Source organism: Equus caballus, chromosome 15 (assembly GCF_041296265.1).
Source record: "Equus caballus isolate H_3958 breed thoroughbred chromosome 15, TB-T2T, whole genome shotgun sequence".
Classification (NCBI taxonomy): Eukaryota; Metazoa; Chordata; class Mammalia; order Perissodactyla; family Equidae; genus Equus; species Equus caballus.
The window spans coordinates 23,937,282-23,956,316 of NC_091698.1; the positions used below are offsets into that span (position 1 = coordinate 23,937,282).

At 47.8% G+C, this 19,035-nt stretch overlaps 1 protein-coding gene across 9 annotated transcripts in view; it reads right to left on the reverse strand.

Moving 5' to 3' along the window:
• Positions 1-19,035, reverse strand: part of NPAS2 (neuronal PAS domain protein 2) — a 159,139-nt gene that overhangs the window by 33,577 nt on the left and 106,527 nt on the right. For all 9 annotated transcript variants that reach the window (XM_023618548.2, XM_005599789.4, XM_023618546.2 and 6 more), the window contains exons 5-7: positions 18,339-18,428; positions 7,862-7,982; positions 6,760-6,873 (exon numbers count right to left, since the gene is read on the reverse strand). In XM_023618548.2, coding sequence (XP_023474316.1) covers positions 6,760-6,873; positions 7,862-7,982; positions 18,339-18,428 — 325 coding nt within the window. The remainder of the gene's footprint in view (positions 1-6,759; positions 6,874-7,861; positions 7,983-18,338; positions 18,429-19,035) is intronic.

The window sequence follows — 19,035 nt, forward strand, 5'->3', positions numbered from 1 at the left end:
ACATTCCTAAGTCCATCTGTGACCAACGTCCGAAATGCTTGGGCTGCAGTGTTGAGGGAAAGATAATTTTCTACACGTTCACGAGAAATCATCTCCTGCTTGTGAAGCACTGTTTTCAGACTCCGTTTCCTCTTCACAGTCTGCCTTACCCAGGGTGTTCTGAAAAGTCGGGGCCCTGGGCTCTCAGAAGAGCTGCAGCAGAATAATCCTGTCCAGTTTTGGACCTGGGCTGCCACCTAACTTGTAATGCGTGGTTCTTCCTTTCTCTCTGCCAGTTCTGTTTGGCACAGGGAAGAACGAGGATGGAGAGAAGCTGAGTGCCACACGAGAAAGCTAGGGGTTCGCATTTTGCCCGATTGAAAAACTTAATGGGAAAATATACGTCTTACTTAAATATTTCTTCTTTCTCCTGGCATTCATTAATTAAAATGAGTATTTTTCAGAGCCAGAAGGTTGTAATGGCGTTGACAAGATATCCACCAGATGGCTGGTGTGGATAGGGCCAAATTATTTGTATGCTCAGGGAAGTGAACTTCCTACAGGCCGTCATCGTCTGTGCTCCAAATGGATATCTTGTGCACATTTCCATCACAGTTATTGGACGGACAACCTGTACCAAGGTCCCCTGCTCCCAGGCCGAAACAAGCAGAAAGATGTGGTGGATAAATGTCTGACCATTTCTCACTGCTCCATTTTCACAGATTCTCATGCAACGTGATGTCCTTGAGTAACAATTTGTCCTTTATCGTGGTCTTAATTCCTCTACAATCTGTTCTGCCAGCAATGACCACTGCCGGAGAAGGACATGACAGTTCTTTGTTGAGGCAGAGGGGACACCCTGCTTCTTACTCTTGGGGGCCTGTGACAGATGGATCACACATTCCTTCCTGTGCTAAACGCATGTCTCCATTCGCAGTGAGGTCTGGCAGGCATGCCATTTGTTCCCCTACCTGAGACATCTCAATTAGCTCAGGGGGAAAAAAAAACCAAACAAACAAAACTCCCAAGCCATAAAATGAGGCAACTTACAGACATCCCTCAGAACATACGGAATCAAGTCTTGTCGACTGAAAAGCCTCCACTTGTGCCAGTGTTTCAAATCGGGCGGTGTGGTTAGAGGCGAGTAGGTAAAATGAGGGCAGGGAAACTTTTCTACTCTGGCGTGTGGTTTCTGGAAAGCCCAGAGTGGAATGTTTGCTGAGGGTGACCTATTTGGAACCACACCAGCGACTTTTGAAATACTGCTTTCTGGATTTCAGTCAGATGCACATTTAAATCCAAGTCTGGGGGAGGAGCCAGAGCTTAAATAGAGGATTACCTTCTTCCTGGCATGAAGTTATCTTTCAGGAACCGGAACCTGCTTATTAGGACCCCAGAAAGCAAAGACTGTTCCTTACGCCTTTAAAATCATCCTGCCGGTTCCTTCCCCATGAGTGGTGGGGGTGGGGCTGCAGGACCTGGGTGAGGGGCTGGGAAAGGGCCCCAGTCTCCTCTATTTAACTGGTGAAGTAAAAAGATGGGATGGTGTATGTGTTTGAAAGCATTAAAAAAGAATCTGTTACGGGACAGCCATAACCCTGAATAAAGTAATTGCATTTCAACCCTATTCTGGAAACGATGTGGCCAGGATCAGAGAGTGGGCTTTCTCTGGGGAGAGGATGCGCCATGTGGTTCTCTATCCCAGCTCAGAGTCCCTCAGGAAGCTTTTCACAGACTGGGTTAGGAACTGCCCTAAAGTGAAATAATTCTAAGAAAGCTACTTTCTTGTCCTATTTCCTGACACATGTTTCTTCACATTTATTAAAAATCTAGGTTAAAGATGTGAAATCCTGTTTTCCCTCCCTTCCCCCTAGAACATCTGTGGCAAATGATGAAGTCCTAAGGAGTGACCAAGATGTGCAAATATTGCAAAAGGGGAAAATTCCATTTTGCTCAAGTATTTGGGCAATGGTTGCTGTGTATACTCAGCCTCAGTGAATGGAGCCGGGGGGCGGCCGGGGTGCAGAGGTAAAGAGGTGAGGTGGCATAATGGACTGGTAAGTCTGGAAATGTCTAGTTAAGAGTTTAATCTGGTTAACACGGGCAAAGGCACTTTTGTCCCTCCTTTCCCTCACAATTCCTACTACCTTAGCTTACTCACACTGGTTACAGAGCCAGATGAATCGTGCGTAGTTATTCAGGTTAGCAGGCAAGCATGTGGGGTCTTCACCTACGATTGAAGGGTCATCAAAAGCTCTCTGGCTCAGTCTCACCCTCTCTTCCCTGCCCTGAAGCCTACACATTTCAACCTGGGCCCTCTGGGTTAAGGCCCGAGGCTTCCTATAGTGGTCATTTTTGAGTGGCAGCCAGGGCCTCTGTCAGCCTTGGGCCACATCGGTGATCAGATGAGCTCTAGGCTGGGGAAAGAGTTCTGATGGGGGCACCCCCAGTGAGGGGCCTGGGTAAGGACATCAGGGAGCGCCCAGGGAGTCCAGGTGGGGAGGGAACTTGATGGGAGTGGTGGGCACAGAAAGCGGAGTGAATGGAGGCCAAAGATGAGCGTCCCTGACCACACACTGTTGCTTCGGAGGCCTTCCGGTGTAGACAATTTACAAGGAACCTGAAGTTAGACATGCTCCAGTTCACGTGGCACATACCCACATGGCTTTAATCTTCACCTTGGATTTAAGGCCATGGAAGTGGTGGGAGCCCTCCTGGAAGCTGTCGCTATCTCCCTGGAGTGTGCTTGGGGGTCCCTCAAGAAGAGCTCGATTATCAGCTTCCGGGAAGAGCATTATTTTCCCATGAGTCAGAAGTCTTTGGTCTGAATGTGCCCCCTACCATCCGTGTGCCAAGGACTAAGATCTCCGAGCCTCAGTTTAGGTCTACCTACTTTTGTCGAGTGCTTATCTATGTGCCAGGCGTGGACTGTGTCGGCCCAGGAAGGGGTGTGATGAGTCCACAGATGAGTAAAGGTCGCCGTCCTTTCTATTCTATTATTTATAAAAAGGAGAGCCTCGTTTTTTCTTGACACGCATCAAGTAAGAATGCACCAGGCAATGCTCCATAAACCAAATAGCCCTACGGAAATGATAGGACTTTTCACGGTAATGGACCAAAGGAGGGTTTCCCACATAGTTCTTTGAGGTGTGGGCAGGTATTCTATCAAAATAAAACTGATGTTCATGGTCATTTTTCTTCTGCACTTTACATATTGGTTTTTCACCTGTGCCAGGCCTGGGAACTCAGGGAAGTTGCATGAGGTGGGTTGTGTAACAACCACATTTTCTAGTTTCTGTATTTGATGCTTTGATATCTGGGGCCTTTCTGGCCCCTGGAGGGACTGTTTCTCTCAGGGTTAGCCAGTTCCTACGGGTAGTAAACAACTCACCTTCCAGTGTACCTTTCACATGCAAACCAACCAACCCAGAGGCCACACTCCCACCACCTCCTCTAGGGCTCGCACACTCTGGGCCACTATCACCCCAGGGCCAGGAGCCAGACTACCAGGGACAGCCCTGTGTCCCAGAGCCTGCTGAAAGTATTCAAATTAGCCAACCCTAAGCCTCCTTGCTCGCCTTGTCCGTTCTTTCCTGCAGACACCACAAAGGAGGCTCTTGCCCACATTTTCTCCTGCTCCCTCTGCCTCCTGACTGACCTGGTGCTTCCCTGCATGGCCCTACACAGCACACTGTGCCTTTTCTAGTGATCTATGAGTATAAACCTCTTCCTTCATGCCAGTCATTTCTATATCTGCCTGTTTTCCCATATTTGATTTAAAACAAGTCTTGGGTACTCTTAAAATAGCTTGGTATGTGGTTGCAGGACATCTGATGTGCACAGGTACGGACATCATGTACCAACAGAATGCCAGGTGGCAGGGACAGCCCTGAGTTCTGCATCTAGATGTTTAATTTCAACATGGATTTGTGGGGAGGCAGCAAAGTGCTGGGGGTAAGAGTGTGGGTTCAGGGTCAGAGGGTCTGGGTATGAATGTGGTCCCCTACTTCCCACCCATACACCACAGTCTTAACTCTTTTACACATCCATTCCTCCTCTGTTAGGATGGGATGATGCCAATAGTACCACCTCACACGGCTGTTGTGAGGATTCAATGAGATGATCAATGCATGGACTGAGCCCAGAGCCTGGTACTTAAGAAACACTCCTAAGGTGAGCTTTTTTATTAACTCATTGTTCAATGTTTATTGAGAAGTAAACCTACAAAATCAAATAGGAATTATTTCTTTATGTTAAATAAAATTTTATATGTCAAAAATGGGTGAATGCGGGTGATTTCGTAGGGTTCAAATCTTAGAAATTCACTTGTCTCTGACATTTTTTTGCTGTCCATTTTAATCCAGGTGAGAACTATATTTCAGGTTTTCCACAGTGACATCTGGAGACTTTGTCTCAAGAAAGCCCCTCTCACTTTAGTTTGTTCAACAGGCTCTGGGAAGACACTCTGTGCTCTTGGTTTTAAATTTTCTACTTTCATCACTGTGTGTTTATAGCAGTAACAGTTTCCAAAAAAAAAAAAAAAAGAAAAATCACACATAACTTCCACACACTCTTTCAGGCAAATAAACATTGTCTCAACTTGCAGTGAAAATAAAGCCTTGCTAGTTAAAAAAACTCCCAGGTATTCACGATGAAGCCTGCCTATTTCCTTGAAACCCTCTAAAATGTGATAAATGACAGGAAGCTTCAAAGAGATATTCGGCAGCATCTTAATGAGAGGCGTGGAAATGGAAATTTACAAAGGATACAACTGCTGCCCACCAGCCAATCACAGGTGGGTTTCTTGAATTAAGCCCGTGCATTGTTTTCATGGGTCATGTAGGTGCAGCATCCCATAATTCCCACAGCCGTGGCACACTGGGGGCCAGGGCGCCTTTCCCTTCCTTGCATGTGGCCACTTGGGATATGCTGCTATCCCGACAGCTGGCATTCTGGCCACAGCACACATTTTAAGCAAATTCCAAACCACTGCTTATATCAATTCAAGGATAAAGTTGTCTGGAAGGAGCGCCACAAGAGAGAGGAGTATCATTAAAATTCCTACGGAATGGCATTTAGTATTACAATAGGGCAGTGTTTCTCAAAGTCCATGACATCAGCCTTTGCATCAGAACCCCAAGTTCTTTTCCAACCACACAGTCTCAGCTCCACCCTCAGATCTCCTGAACTAGAATCTGCAGGCGTGCCCGAGGATCTACATCTTAACAAGCTGCCCCACCCAGTGAACCACTGCACCAGGGCTGGCATCTTGTTTGGTTTTTTACGAGGTGCCTCTTAGGTCAGTTTTCTTAAGTAGGTAGCTCAACAATCCACCATTTACTTATTTGTGTGGCTTATTCAATGTTAGTCTCATGAGGTTTCGGAAAGCCTTTCGGATGCATTGGGTTAGGCATGGTCAGGCCTTGGCTTCGTCCTGCTTTGCCCAGATTTGAGGGCCCACTTGGGAAAGCGACCTCCTGCCACTTAGGCACACTGAGCCCTGGATAGGCAGGTTCCCAGAAGGGCCCCAAGTTGGCCCAGAGCCCATCATCCAGGCATAAGCCCTGGAGACGGGACCTGAAAATCGCTTTGGCAGGATCATGCTGTTTAACATCTAGTTGGAGCCTTTTAAACAAAGCATGTGTATTGATGCAAATAACATACAACAGGATCATCTAAGGCTGAAGGAAAAACCCTGTTAGCCTCAGCACTAGGATTTGGTGCCGTGGCTGGCTGGTTATAACGGAAATTCTGGGACTAATGTGACCGGAGCAATAGGCTCGACTGTGGGTCCAGAGTCAACAACGGTCACTATAGCAGCACAAGCCAGGGTTGCCATCAGCACCTCCCTTGGGTCTCCCACCTGCCACCCCTCACTTCTGTGGCTCATCTTTCTGTATTTGTTTCCCTTTGGTATTTTTCTCCTTCCCTCTTCTTTCTTTCCACATTCCCTGTCAACATTTCCTTCTATTTTTTCCCATCTTTGCTGTTTTGTGAAATGTTAGATCTTTCAAAGTTATTTGTTTTGTGTTGAGTTTTCAGGAGTGGAGCAAACAAAACACAAGCCTTTCTGGGCTGGGCTCCACCACGGGGCTGTCGCTGGGACTTATGTTTCCGAATTTCTGGCATCAGGCCTGCATTCCCATTTTGCCGGGGTCAAAAGTAAAACTGAGTGTTTAAGCGTAGTTTAGAGTTACAGCCAGAGCTTGGACAATTAGTTATCAGGGTAATTTCAGAAAATAGGATTTTGCTGCTTGGCTGATCCTGCTTGATAATTCATCCAATGTAGATTGCTGGCTCATCGTAAAATGGCCACTTTACTATGCATTAGGGCTGGAGTGAGAAGACCTATGTTCCAGATCTATGAAAACATGCTCACAGCAGTGCTGGAAAAAGGAGGATAAAAATGCAGAAACCAGGGTTATGGATCTTCATGTCACAATGAAGCCCTGTTTGGCTGTGTGTAGGCCGAGCCTGTTCTTTATTAACTGCAAGTAGTTTCTCACAGTACAGAACTATTCCACCGGCCTGAAAATAAAGAAGCGAATAATGTGCATTTCAGTGGGACTTTGTGCGCTGGTGTAAACAGGTGTGGGAGTGTGTTTTTCTCGAACGGGAGATAACATTTACGAGCAGAAAAACGCATCCTGGGAACACAAAAATCCAAAAGCAAATATGAAAAGCACATCTCCCACCTCCTCCCTCAGTGATTCCTCTGCCCCCATGTGCACGTGTGCATGATAAAACACACTGTCGCGATTATAGAACAATTAAACTTACCATTGCTGTAAGAGCGAAAATTTCCTACAAATTTTATGTATTCATACGTTGGAAATTCCTTTGGGTTCAAGCTGCCTCTGAGAAGATGGCAATAAAACTCTAAATCGTTGTCAGCTGGGCCATTAAAGGGACAAGGGGAGAGAAAGGGAACATGAGCATTACACAGACTCTAAACGAGTAGCGTCTTCGTGAAACTGGGGTTTTAGTCTACACAAGGCCAGGTTATTTCTCATTATGACAGACTTTTGGACATGGTTTTATAACCTTTGCAGCATAGGTTTTTCCCCCCATAGTTTATAGATATTTTGCATTCCATCCTTGGATCCAGCTCGTCTTAATTTGCTCACAGATGTCTGTGGTTGGTTCTGCTGGCATTGATTAGTTCCGGTTGCTTTCATACAGTATATTAAAATGAAGCTGCTCATATAGAGCTGCTCTCTTTAATTTAATCTTTTCGCTTTGCTTTGAAGGCAAATCAGATGTACAACAGGACAAATTATTCATGGAAAATGGAGTAAGGCTGGAACAACTGCAAGGCACTTCGCTACCTCCGGCCACGTATGTGCTTCATTAAGTGACGTGTGGCTCACGAGGCACCAGGGCCAGCCTTCTCTCCAGGTTGCCAATTTTGAGAAAAACTTAAAAATTCCATAAAACCCGCAAATGTATATAAATAACCAGATGACAGCCTCGGGAGGAGAGAATTTGGATTTTTGGCCTAATTATTCAGTTTTCAGTTGGCATCATATAAATCCAGCATTATAGTGTCCTCCAAAATAAGCAGATTGCTTGCTGATTTTTGTACTTTTGTTACTAAAAGACTCAGGTTAAAAACAAGAAATCTCTTGTATTACATGCAAAACAAGTTATTATTCTTAAGCTCTATGTTTTCAAATTTTCCACATAAAAGTTAAATGTCTTATGTATTCCAAACTCCAGTTTTAGCTTTAAACTTAAAATATACCTTTAAGGGTCTTGGAAATGTTCTGAGTCACACGGAAAATTATTCTTAAAATTAGTCCTCCCTTCTTAATTCATTCTAACCTCCCTTCAAAAATAAAACTATCTTCATATCTTGTAAAACGAGTCAAGTTAAACTTACATTTTACGTATTCTGGGGAGGGGCATTCCGTCACAAGCATATGGGAAGAAAGCATTTTATAAACTTCTGAATGTTCTTGTTCTGGAAGGAAATTTAACAAATTCTGATCCATGACATCTGACTGAAAAGGAAAATAAAGAAAGGTACACACTCACTGACGATGAAAAGCAAAGGAAAAAGCAAACACCAAACATTCATGAGAATTCAGAGCTGGTTTCTGAAATGCAAAGTTCAAGACGTGATTTTCTGTGAAGGCGCTCAGTCTGTCACTCTGTAACCTTGAACTGTTATCTAAAAGGTCTGACTTGCTCAGATGCAGGGCCCAAGAGAGAAGTCAGAGTGAAGTCAGACAAACGTGCAGAGTCCTCCTCTCACTGGAGGAGCCCTGTGGCCGACACTCCTGCGTTCTGGCCCGGATGGAGCCCCAGTGCGAGGCGGGCCCTGAGGAGCACAGGGGGTCCCCTCCCTGAACTTTAGGCCAGCAAACTGCTGCCTGTTTATTTCTTCAAGATCTCTAGTGGAAGGAATCAAACTTTTTTTCCTGAGTGCTTGGGCACTGTGAGTACAAAATAAATATATTGTTGAGTTGGATACAGCACTGTCCAATAGAACTGTCTGTGATGGTGGAATGGTCTGTCACCTACACTGTCCGTTATGGAAGCCACCAGCCACAAGGCTACTGAGCACTTAAATGTGGCTAGTGTGACTGAAGACTGAAATTGAAAAATACTATTTTTAATCATATTTAATTTTAATTATTTTAATTGAAATTTGAATAGCCACACATGGCTAGTGGCTCCCATATTGGGTAGTGTAGGTGGAAGCTCACAGTGGAAAGAGACAGGCACGTCTCTATCGCTGCCTCAGTCTCCTTCAATAAACGCATCCCCTCCTACAGCTGCAAAGGCCATCTGTATACACTCTTCAATTTGTATTCCAGGCAACTCTCTCTTGTGCGTCCTGGCTCCATCTTCCACCTGCCACTCCGATGCCCCCTGGGGACCACAGATTCATGCATATCCCCAACATCATCATTCTTTCGCACCCACACCTTCTCCCCTTGTGTTCTCTGTCCCCATATATGATATTGCCAGCTGGTCACGTGCCCATACCAGACACCCAGGTGGTGGCCTGGACTCCTCCCCATCCTGCCCTCGTTTTTACATCCAAACTGTGTCCAAGTGCTGTGAGATTTTCCTCCCTCAAATTCTCTCAGATCCATTCACTTCTCTCTCTTTCTACGGCCTCTACACTAGTCTAGACCCACCATCATCTCTTGTCTGGGAATGAATTGGCCAAGCTGGTCTTCCCACCTCAACTTTAGTCCCTGCCCAATTGGTTCTCCAGCAACAGCCAGAAGGACCTTGTGTCAGATCAAGTCACTACCTTGCTTAAAAACGCCCTTTGTCTTCCAGTTGCTCCCAGGACAAAGCTGAAATTTCCCAATTCATTTATGAGGCTCCGCACGACCTTATAAGTGAAGTTGCCACTCGGACTTCTCCAGCCCTTCAAACTTTCTTTTCTCCAGTTTTCCTGGTTTGCTCTTCCTTCTGGGCCTTCCTCTGCCTAGAACATTCTACACCCTTTCCTTTTGTTCAGCTAACTCCTGTGCATCCTTCAGGTCCCTGCTTTGAAGTCACTTCCTCTGAGAAAGCACCCATGACAGCCCCTCATCCAGGCTGGTGCCCCCAGCCCTGCTGCGCTGGCCTCTGCACCCCTCCACTGTACTTGTTTGCCATTCTGGAACTGCTGCTGAAAGGGCCAGTCCTTGCCTAGATGGTAAAGCCTGCAAGGGACCAGCCCGCATCTCCAGACAGGTGAGAGCCCCAGAGATGGGGTTTGAAAGCTGGCTCTGCCCCCTCCAAGCTGCACGTTGCTCAACTGCAAGACGAGGAAGCTGTGAGGGTGACATGAGCTGATTTCAGTATGCTGCTCACAGAAGGGCGCACAGCAAGCACTCAACAAATGCTAGTGTCATTAGGTGTTTAATGACTATTTACGAAGTGACTAGAAGTTGTCTTGTTCATTCATGTCTTGACCTGTGTACTCTGCCTGGAGCTCCAGGAGAGGGGGGGTCCCTGTCTGCCTTCTCCACCCCCATATCCCTGACATTGAATGATGCTTGGCCTTCAATAAAAATGTGTAGACAGCTGAAAGAAGGGCGTGGCAAGCACTATGACAGAAGTCAAACAAGGGGCTCAGAGAACACTGAGCATGCTGTGCCGAGTCCAAATGTAAGGGGTAACAGAGTCTCCCAGGGACCGGTTCCCAGAGGGAGGAATCCTGGAGTGGAATCTGGGGGACAAGATGATGTCTGCCAGGTGGCCAGGGTGCTCCAGGTATGAGGCACAGCACACACAAAAGAGTGGAGGTGGGAGCCATTACTGCAGTACAGGGGAGGACAGGAGCCCTGGGGGAGGAGGAGGCTGCAAAGGGAAGTAGGGCCCAGAGTATAGAAGACCTCAAAGGAGTTAGCACTCCATCCTGCGTGCCCGGAGGACCCCCTGAGGGACCTAAAGGAAGGGAGGACAGGACTGCACTTGTATTTTAAAGAGACCCCTTTAGTGATGTGAGGAGGGAGTGAAGATAGGCAGCCAGGCCAGTGATGGTCAGAGTCTGAACAGACACAGGGAAGTGGAGATGGAGAGGAATGGACAGAGTCCAAGCCGTTCCTTCAACAACATACTCCAGCCAATACTGACTCAGGGCTCCCGTGCGCCAGCCACTGCTGTAGGCCCTGGAAAGAAGCACAATAAGGCAGGCAAGTTCCCCCCAGCCTGCAGCCAGCATTTTAGGGGGTGCAAGGAAGGTGGACACCACTTGGTGGCTGATGGAGGACCGGAGGAGGGAAGGGAGGGACTCTGGGGGCTCCAAGGCTCCTAGCTTGGATGCACCCATTTTGATCTCTGTGGACAAAGCCTCTGCAAGCCAGCTCACTAGCCTGCGCTATCATTTTCTCATTCTAGCTTCTCCAAGTTCTTATGATGGTCTTGATTTTTATTTTAAGCCCATTCCTTTTAGTTTTTTAGAAGATGACTAATGCTCACAGATGACAGTAGTCTTTCTCCTTAAAGACATTTCAGAGACTTGGAAATGATAACTAAGTCACTCATGGTCCTTTCTTGGGGGGCCAGTGGGAAGGAGGCCCACTTCCCCCGATGCTGAGTACGGCAGACAGCAGGGCTGCGGGCTGCCTGGCCTAGGTGCTCCTGTGGAAGAGAGTTGGCAGGTCAGAGGGCTCAGGCTATAGGTTCTGCACAGAACAAAGACAAACACTGGATGGAGGTTGGAGGAGGTACGCTGTGGGGGGCCTGTTAGGATTATGAGTTAATACATGGACAGGTCTCAGAATTGTGCTTGGCATAGAGCAAGTTCTTTACATGCATTTGCTATTATATTACGATTATGTCATTTCCATGTGCTGGAAACCAACACAAACAATGATAATTTGAAAATTTAAACCCTAGTGCTTACAGGAGAGTAAATTATATCTGCAATTGAACTGTCCCTTGAATGAGCTGAGCTCTGTTTATTAAAATGACAGCAATTACGGAGACAAGGGAGGGAACGTGCCATCTGCAGTCTTCTTCACAGCTGAATCACATTATCAGGAGTATCATTTACCTGGTGGGGTGGAAGCTTCTCCATCCCAACTTACTGAAATGTCCTCGGCTGATTCATCAAGAACCCTTTTTTGGGTTTTGCTATGAATGCGTGCCCTAAATCCCAAATTTCACATCTCCCCCATTTTCTCTTGAGGCACCTTGAGAGCCTGCGGACGATCTGATCGGGCTGTGGAAGCATTTTCCTCTCTCCCTTTGAACTAGCAGCACCAGCTCCACTGCACCCAGCAGTCAAGTGAGCCTGCGCAAGGAGCACACACGAGCTGGCTAGCTGAGCTGGAAGTGGGCTGGGCGGGAACACAGCTCAGGAATGTCCCTAAGAGGCCCCAGCAGCTCTGGCTGGAGATCTGTGTTGGCCACAGTTGGAAGGGGCAATGGTGAGAAGTCCTTGAGAAGCCTCAGGACTTCTCAGTCCTTTGAGAAGAGGCAGGAACGGGCTCGGGGAAGCAGTCAGGGCCTTGGCCTCCCTCAACGACCTGGAAGGTGGAGGCATATTTGATACGCTTTGATTTAGTTTAGATTCAGAATCAAAGTGATGGCTAAATAGTTACGCTTTCAGAAGACAGTATAGAGAACAGCTTTGACCTTGAAGTAATGGGGAATTAAGACATAAAAAGCCTCAACTATAATTTCTGTTCATCCAAAGAACCTAAAGAGAGGGAAAAGTAAGCCACAAAACGAGAGAAGATGTTTGTGACACATATATCTGTGGTGTAAGGTGCAGCCTAAAGTTAAGGTTCCACGTCATGTGCTGCCTCGTTATCTGGCAAAACCGGGAGGGCCACAACTGGCCTCACTGGAAGTTCTCCTCCACTCTGTCCCCATGGATAAGGTCCCTGTGCTAAAGAAGCTTCCTTTTAAGGGGACCAGGCACAGTTCCCACTCATCCCTGAGCAATGAGTTTAGTCCCCTGCCAGCCTACAGAATTATTCAAACAAGCCAATCTCACTCCTGTGGGGACCGGGGGCACCCCATCCTCTTGTTACTACAGGGCCTGCCTCCACAGCCCCTGCTGGTTCACTGTTCCCAAGGGCAGCTCTCGTGTGGCCCTGTGTGGCAGCTAGTGTCCTCCTCCCCTGGGCTGTGAGTACATGTGACTGACACACTGCTGTCAGTCACATCTGTCCAGTGTCAGGTGTCGCATGGTCAGCCATCCCTGCAACCCTGGGGCAGAGTGAGTAGGAGGTGATTAAAACCATACCTGACAGAGGACTAGTGTCCAGAACATGGAGAGAACACTTACAAATCATTACAAGAAAACGCTCAGAAAACCCATTAGGAAAATGGCAAAATACTGAACAAGCACTTCACAAAAGAGGAAATCCAAATGGTTAACAAACACACACAAAGACACTCAAGCTCATTAGTAACTGGGAGAGAAGCAAAGTAAAACTCCATAAGAGCCAGCCCGGAGGGCCTACTGGTTCAAGTTCCGCACTTTCCGCTTTGGTGGGCTGGGTTTGGTTCCTGGGCTTGGAACTACACCACCCATCTGTCAGTAGCCATGCTGTGGCAGCAGCTCACATAGTAGAACTAGAAGGACTTACAACTAGGATATACAACTATGCACTGGGGTTTTGGAGAGGAAAAAATAAGGAAGATTGGCAACAGCTGTTAGCTCAGGCTGACTCTCCCAGCAAAGAAATACCAAACATAAGAGGTTGGTTGAGAGTTTTAAGGTGTTTGTCTCTCTCAGAGGATATTATTATTATTATTGAAAAAAAAACAAACACACAACTCCATGAGATACCTTCAGACACCAGGCTGACAAGAACTGAGAAGCCTGCCAATCCTGAGCTCTGCTGACACAGAGCACCTGGAACTCTGCACCCTGCTGGGACGGGGTGAATGAGTGCAAGCATGAGGGAAACAATCTGGTGTTATCTAGTAAGGGTGAAGGGGTACCTACCCTACAACCCAGCATTCTACACACGGTCAGTTCTCTAAGGGACGCTTGCAAATGTTCCTCAGGAAATACGTATAGCATGCTCGCAGAAGCACTTACTAAGAGTTCCAAGCTAGAATGGACCGGTAATTGCAGCTCATTCTTGCAGTGGAGTACTATGCAGCAATGAGAAAGAACTGACAACAGCTACAACTCACAGTGTGAGATGGACGAATCTCACAGACAGTGTTGAGCAAAGGAGAAATCACAAAGAGTACATTTTTCTATGACTCTACTTACATAAAGTTCAACAAAAGGCAGTACTAAATTATAGTGTTTAGTGACGAATTAAAAGTTGATAAAACTACAAAGAAAAACAAGGAAACAACGATCTTCAAAGTCAGGGAAACTGTCCTCTCTAGGAAGAAGGTGGGGTGTGATGAGAAAGGAGCAGACAGGAGCTGCTACGGTCCTGGCCGTGTTCTGTTTTTAACCTCAGGGATAGCTACATGTATGTCCGTGCTCGCTTTATCATTAATTTAAAAATGGAACATATGTTTTATACATACTTCTGTCTGTGTGCTATATAAAAATGAAAAATAGTCTAACTGGCGGCCTGGACTCTTAACCTGTGAGTTAACCTCTCAGCTCTGATCTGCAGCCACATCTATCGGGGCCCCTCCTAGGCAGAGCGCCCCCCAGCTCTGCCCAGACAGAGCTGCCTCTGATAAGATGGATGAGGTGGGTTCCTCCAGCAGGTGAGGGCAGGGCGGGGAAGGAAGGGCAGAGGGATGGTTTCTGGAAAGCGTTTCAGGGCCTTGGCCTTGCTGCTGCATTTCGTGGTGACGTAAGCCATGGGGCTCTGTCTTTTCTTTTCTGTGACCTCTTCTCCCTGCTGTGACCCATGGCAACTTGGCCCCATGTGCCCCCTTGACCTTGCACTTCTTGCTGGAGCTTCCACTTGGAGAACCAGCGTTATATGGACGTCCTTTTTGGCATGTGGATTTCTCCAACTTCATAACCACTTGTGCCTAGGTTATTTTCTTTGGGGGAAGTTGTGTTATCCATGACTTTATTTCTCATGTCCGAGGCACTTCCCACTCTTGTCAAGCTGTTTGCAATTGCTTCCGATGCAGCAGCCCCATTTATGAACGCAGTCCTTTGCTCCATGAACATTTAGGCACATGGGTATCACACTCAGGGCTGAGGACAGGACTTCTGCCTTAAGGGCTTAGCAAAGTCCAGCCCATCAGGCGAACATCAAATTCATTAACAAATCAGAAAAGCCATCCGGGAAGTTAAATTTTCAAAAACTCAAACAAAAGTCCAAACAGGAAGCACAGTGCCCACTTTGGGTCTCATCTGGTTTGGCCTCAGCCATACTCTTTCCCAGTTCTGTTCACGGCACGTGGACTTTTCCTGAAAGGTTTTCGTCCCAGAAGCCCCCTTTAGCCTGGTCTTCCACCAGCGTGCTCATCCCCTGTGCCCGTGTTTCTCCTTTACTGCCCGGGTTCACGCTAGACGCCGAAATGTGCTGATGTGCCCACCATGGGAAAGTTTTGACTTTATCTTAAAAGCATTTTCTGCTTTGACCTGTGTTTTTCTCTCTTTTCTCTGTCAAACTGGAAAAGAAAGTTCTAGGATGTTTCAGCAGGAAGTTGCCGTACAGAAATCTATCATGCAAACTTTTGCCACGTCTGAGTTTCTCGGAGTAGGAAGGAAGCAGAGAGAGACTTGGACGGCTGACAGTCTCAAAAGAAGAAAGGAATTCTTGCTGCGCTTCCCCTCTCCTCTCCACCGAGGTCCTCCAATCCCGGCCACACAGTGAGACCCAGCCCCCAGCATGCCAGCCGATGACACCAATGGAGGCACTGCTGCCGGGGCCCATGGCCTCCTGTCCCCTGCCCACGCTGTGTCCCTGCTGGCCATGCAGCCCCTCAATGGCCACCTCTTCCACGAAGACTGACCACTGCCTTTCAGTTCCTCATTCTCTCCCTTCCTGACCACCCACCCAACCCTGAGAACATTCAACATTACTCTGTCTTTACAGAGAATTCTGAGTAAGGGTTAAGCACCAGGTTCTGAGTTCAAATCGCAGCCCCACCACTTGCTGGCTGCGGGACCTTAACCTCTCTGTGCCTCAGTTTCCTCATCTGTGAACAGGGGTAACAACCTACTTCATAGGGTCATTGTCACGATCAATAAGGATAAGGAAAGTGAGTGTGATAGAGCCCTGGATCTGTGCCAGGCCCTCTTCTAAGTACTTCACACACATTAACGCATGTAAGGGGCTCCTAATGGCGCCTGTACATAGTAAGTGCTCAATAAATGTGAGCTATTTTTCTCTTAGGCTCTAACTGTTAACAGGTGAAATCTCTCAACAAAATTGCAAACCTTTAAGGAAAGACATCTCACAGGGTCTGTCTGAATCATTGCATCACCTGTGAACAGGTCCTGGGCTCACACTGAGTCATAAATAAGTCTAGATTGAAGTGAACTAAACTGAAAGCAGAATTCCTAAGTGGCAACCCAAATCCTTGGCATCAGAAAGACACCAGAGCAGAGTGGTGACAAGTTTGAGCTCTGCAGTCAGCAGGGCCTGGTTTAGGCTGTTCTCTGCCCCTCGCTGGCTGGGCCACCTTAGGTTTCCTCCTCCATAAAGTGGAGGTAATGGAGGTATGACTCCCAGACCAGCTCCTCCGCAAAACCAGCTGTATGCTGATTGACACCAGGGAAGTTCGCATCCTTAATCACCCTTGTCCACCCACGGGCAAAGGATACAAGTGAATGCTAAGCAAAAAGGGGGAAGAAGGTGACGATCCTGGTAAAAACTGGATAATGTCAGTTAGATGGAAATAGAAGTTAAATTTGGGGACTGTCCATCCCGGGCTCACCTCCACTGGGGAACTTAAGGGAAACACGGTGCGTTTCTGGGTGTGGATCTATATATAGGCACTTAATATGCATTCATTCGGGTCGAGTACTGATAAATTAGAGTCAGGGTCATTTCTGGTCCTTCCAGAGTTAGAAAATAATTCATAAAGGTGATCCTAAATTGCTCTATAATTTCAAATCAGAAGAATTCCTCACTTACTTTCTAAGTCCTCTCTGCCATGTTTGGCAACTGGGTCATCAGATAATTACAAGAGCATAAAGCAGAACAGTGCAAATCCTGTTTACCAAACAGGCTCCTGCATCTCGTTCCCAGGTCATTAAGAGGCTACGTTTCATTGCCTTTAATCAGTGCCTCTCACCACCCAATCCTGTCCATTCAATACAAAACATAACCCCTCCAAAAAACCAGTCCATCTCTGCTTTCCTCAGCCAGCCTCAGAGCAGCCCAGAGAAAGCGGCTGGCTTGATGGGGGTCCCTTCTGTATTCCCCACACGGCCTCATCACTATTCTCCCAGCCTGAGACAAAACGCAAGCTGACACCGCACCCTCGACTCCTTAGTGCTAAATGAGAATGAGCCTCTTCTGAGAGCTCTCAAGAGGAGCAAGAACCCCTGGCCTAACGCACCCTGACAACGGTGCAGGGAATGGCTGAAACTCAAAGGTTAGACGGATCATGGCGTAAAGCAAAGGCCTCTGCCTAGCAGAGTAAAAAATCCCTTTCTGGGCTACAACACGCAGTGACTGGCAAAGGAAAAATGCGGACGGAGGCTTCGATCTCCACACGGCACCATCTGCAGGAATGATGGAATGGGGAGTGGCTTCTGAGGAAAAGTACGACCCAGGATGATGTGGAATCCTGGGCTCATTAGCAAAGCTGGAATCATCACCCCAACGAGATGAGGTGAGCTGCCTACAGAACAAGGTCACGCTGCTCCCCGCCAGCAGTGGCTAAGTAGAGGCAACCATGTGCTCCGGCATCTTCCTGGCCCAGGATTTCCTACCTACAGGAACCCAGGGCAACCTGTTGCCATCCTCATCACATACCCTGCCTCCCATCCACCGATGATATGCCGGGGGTGGGGAGTGGTAGGGGTTAGGCGGTTTGGTGGGGCTTGCAGGGAGGAGAGAGAAGAGAAGATGTTTTATCCCAATCAGACCCACAGGCTGCTCCTGTTATAGCTGTCACTCAACGTCAGGGTCTGTGGGGATAAATCACGGCGTGGCGGGAAATGGAAGGCTGGCCGGATGCCTATGAGGGGCCATCAAACGTGGACCCTCCACCAGTCAGGAACTGCCCTGTGAATCAGATCATCCTAAATGGGGGGGAGGGTTACACAGAGCCAGCAAGGCCCCTGCAGAGACGGGGGAAGGAGGGAGGGAGGAACACCTAGGAGGGGCTCTGACCATGTCATGCCCACCCCACCTCTGCGCCTCTGCCTGGCTCCCCCCGGAATTCGGAGCTGGCCCTCTCCTCTCTGCCTGCACAATCCTCCTTATTCCCCGAGGCCTACCTGGTCCAATAACGTCTTCTCAGAGTATTTCAACTCCCTGGGATCGTCCCGTTGCTGAACTGCTACCCCCAGTAAATATCACAACCTACTTGCAACCTCAGTCATGTCCCTAGTGATCCCCAAACCACGGCCCATCTCCAACCATCGGCGGCACAGTCCTCGACCAGCTCTCAGTGGACCCAGGACGTCAGCTTTTCCCTTTGCAGGACGTCTATCAGCCTCTGTAAAGACCCTGAGCTCTGCTAACTGTGCTGCGACTCTCTCATGGGTCCACTGCTCCTGCGCAATTTCTGGGGCACAGAAGGGTCAGAGCGCCCGCTCCAGGTCTGGCCTTGAGGAGACCACGGCGTCCTGCTTGTTCCAGGGCAACACATGCCGGCACCCGCCCTTCCCCTGGAAGGCCCCCGGGACCTTGGCCTCCTCGGCCTGGTCGAGGGCAGTTCTTGACCCTCCTCACACGCAGACCCCCACATCCCTGCACCACCCCCGAGCTGAGGTCTGAATGGGTTTCCAGGAGAGGTGATAACGTGCACTGGCAAAGGCCGTCAGAGCAGAAACTCACCGGCAAATGCCCGAGGAGAGGCGTGATACTGTCAGAAACGTAGAGGATGCTGCCGTCCGGTGTCACCGCGATGATGAAACCATCTAATGCCTGCGGAAAACGCCACAGTTGAAGGCACCTTCGTCAAGCTTTTATGGAGGAGGATGTCAGCAAAGCAAAGGACCCCCTATTATGACACTGACATCGTCTAGTAACCTTAGAATATTTCCATGAATAACTCCGCAGCACTTTTCTGCCCTGCACACAGGATGGTTTCCTACACAGAATTTGTCTAGCCCACACAAAGTGCTCACAAAAGCTCTTTGAGGCTCAGTGAAAAATCTGACTATTGGTATCATGAAACAAAATTCAGCCATGGAAATTACCCAAGTAGTTTTAATGATAAGCTAACTATTGAGCTGGATCAGAAATATCACAATTACCATGAAAAGATGTCAGGGATATCTTATGGTCCCCATCTCCTACCCTCAGGATCACTTCGACTTCAGGGTAAACATTTACCGAAAGTATCAGGCCTAAGAGATGCATTAAAAACAGAAAGTGTGCCTGTTGGTCAGGGTAGACCTCTGCTTACATTCACTGCCACAAAAGAAATACCTCCTGAAGGAAATGTTTGTAAAGAACATTCACATTATTCTACAGAAGTAACAAGTAAGGGCTGAGGCGGAAGCACCGTGTAACTCAACTGGATCCACAA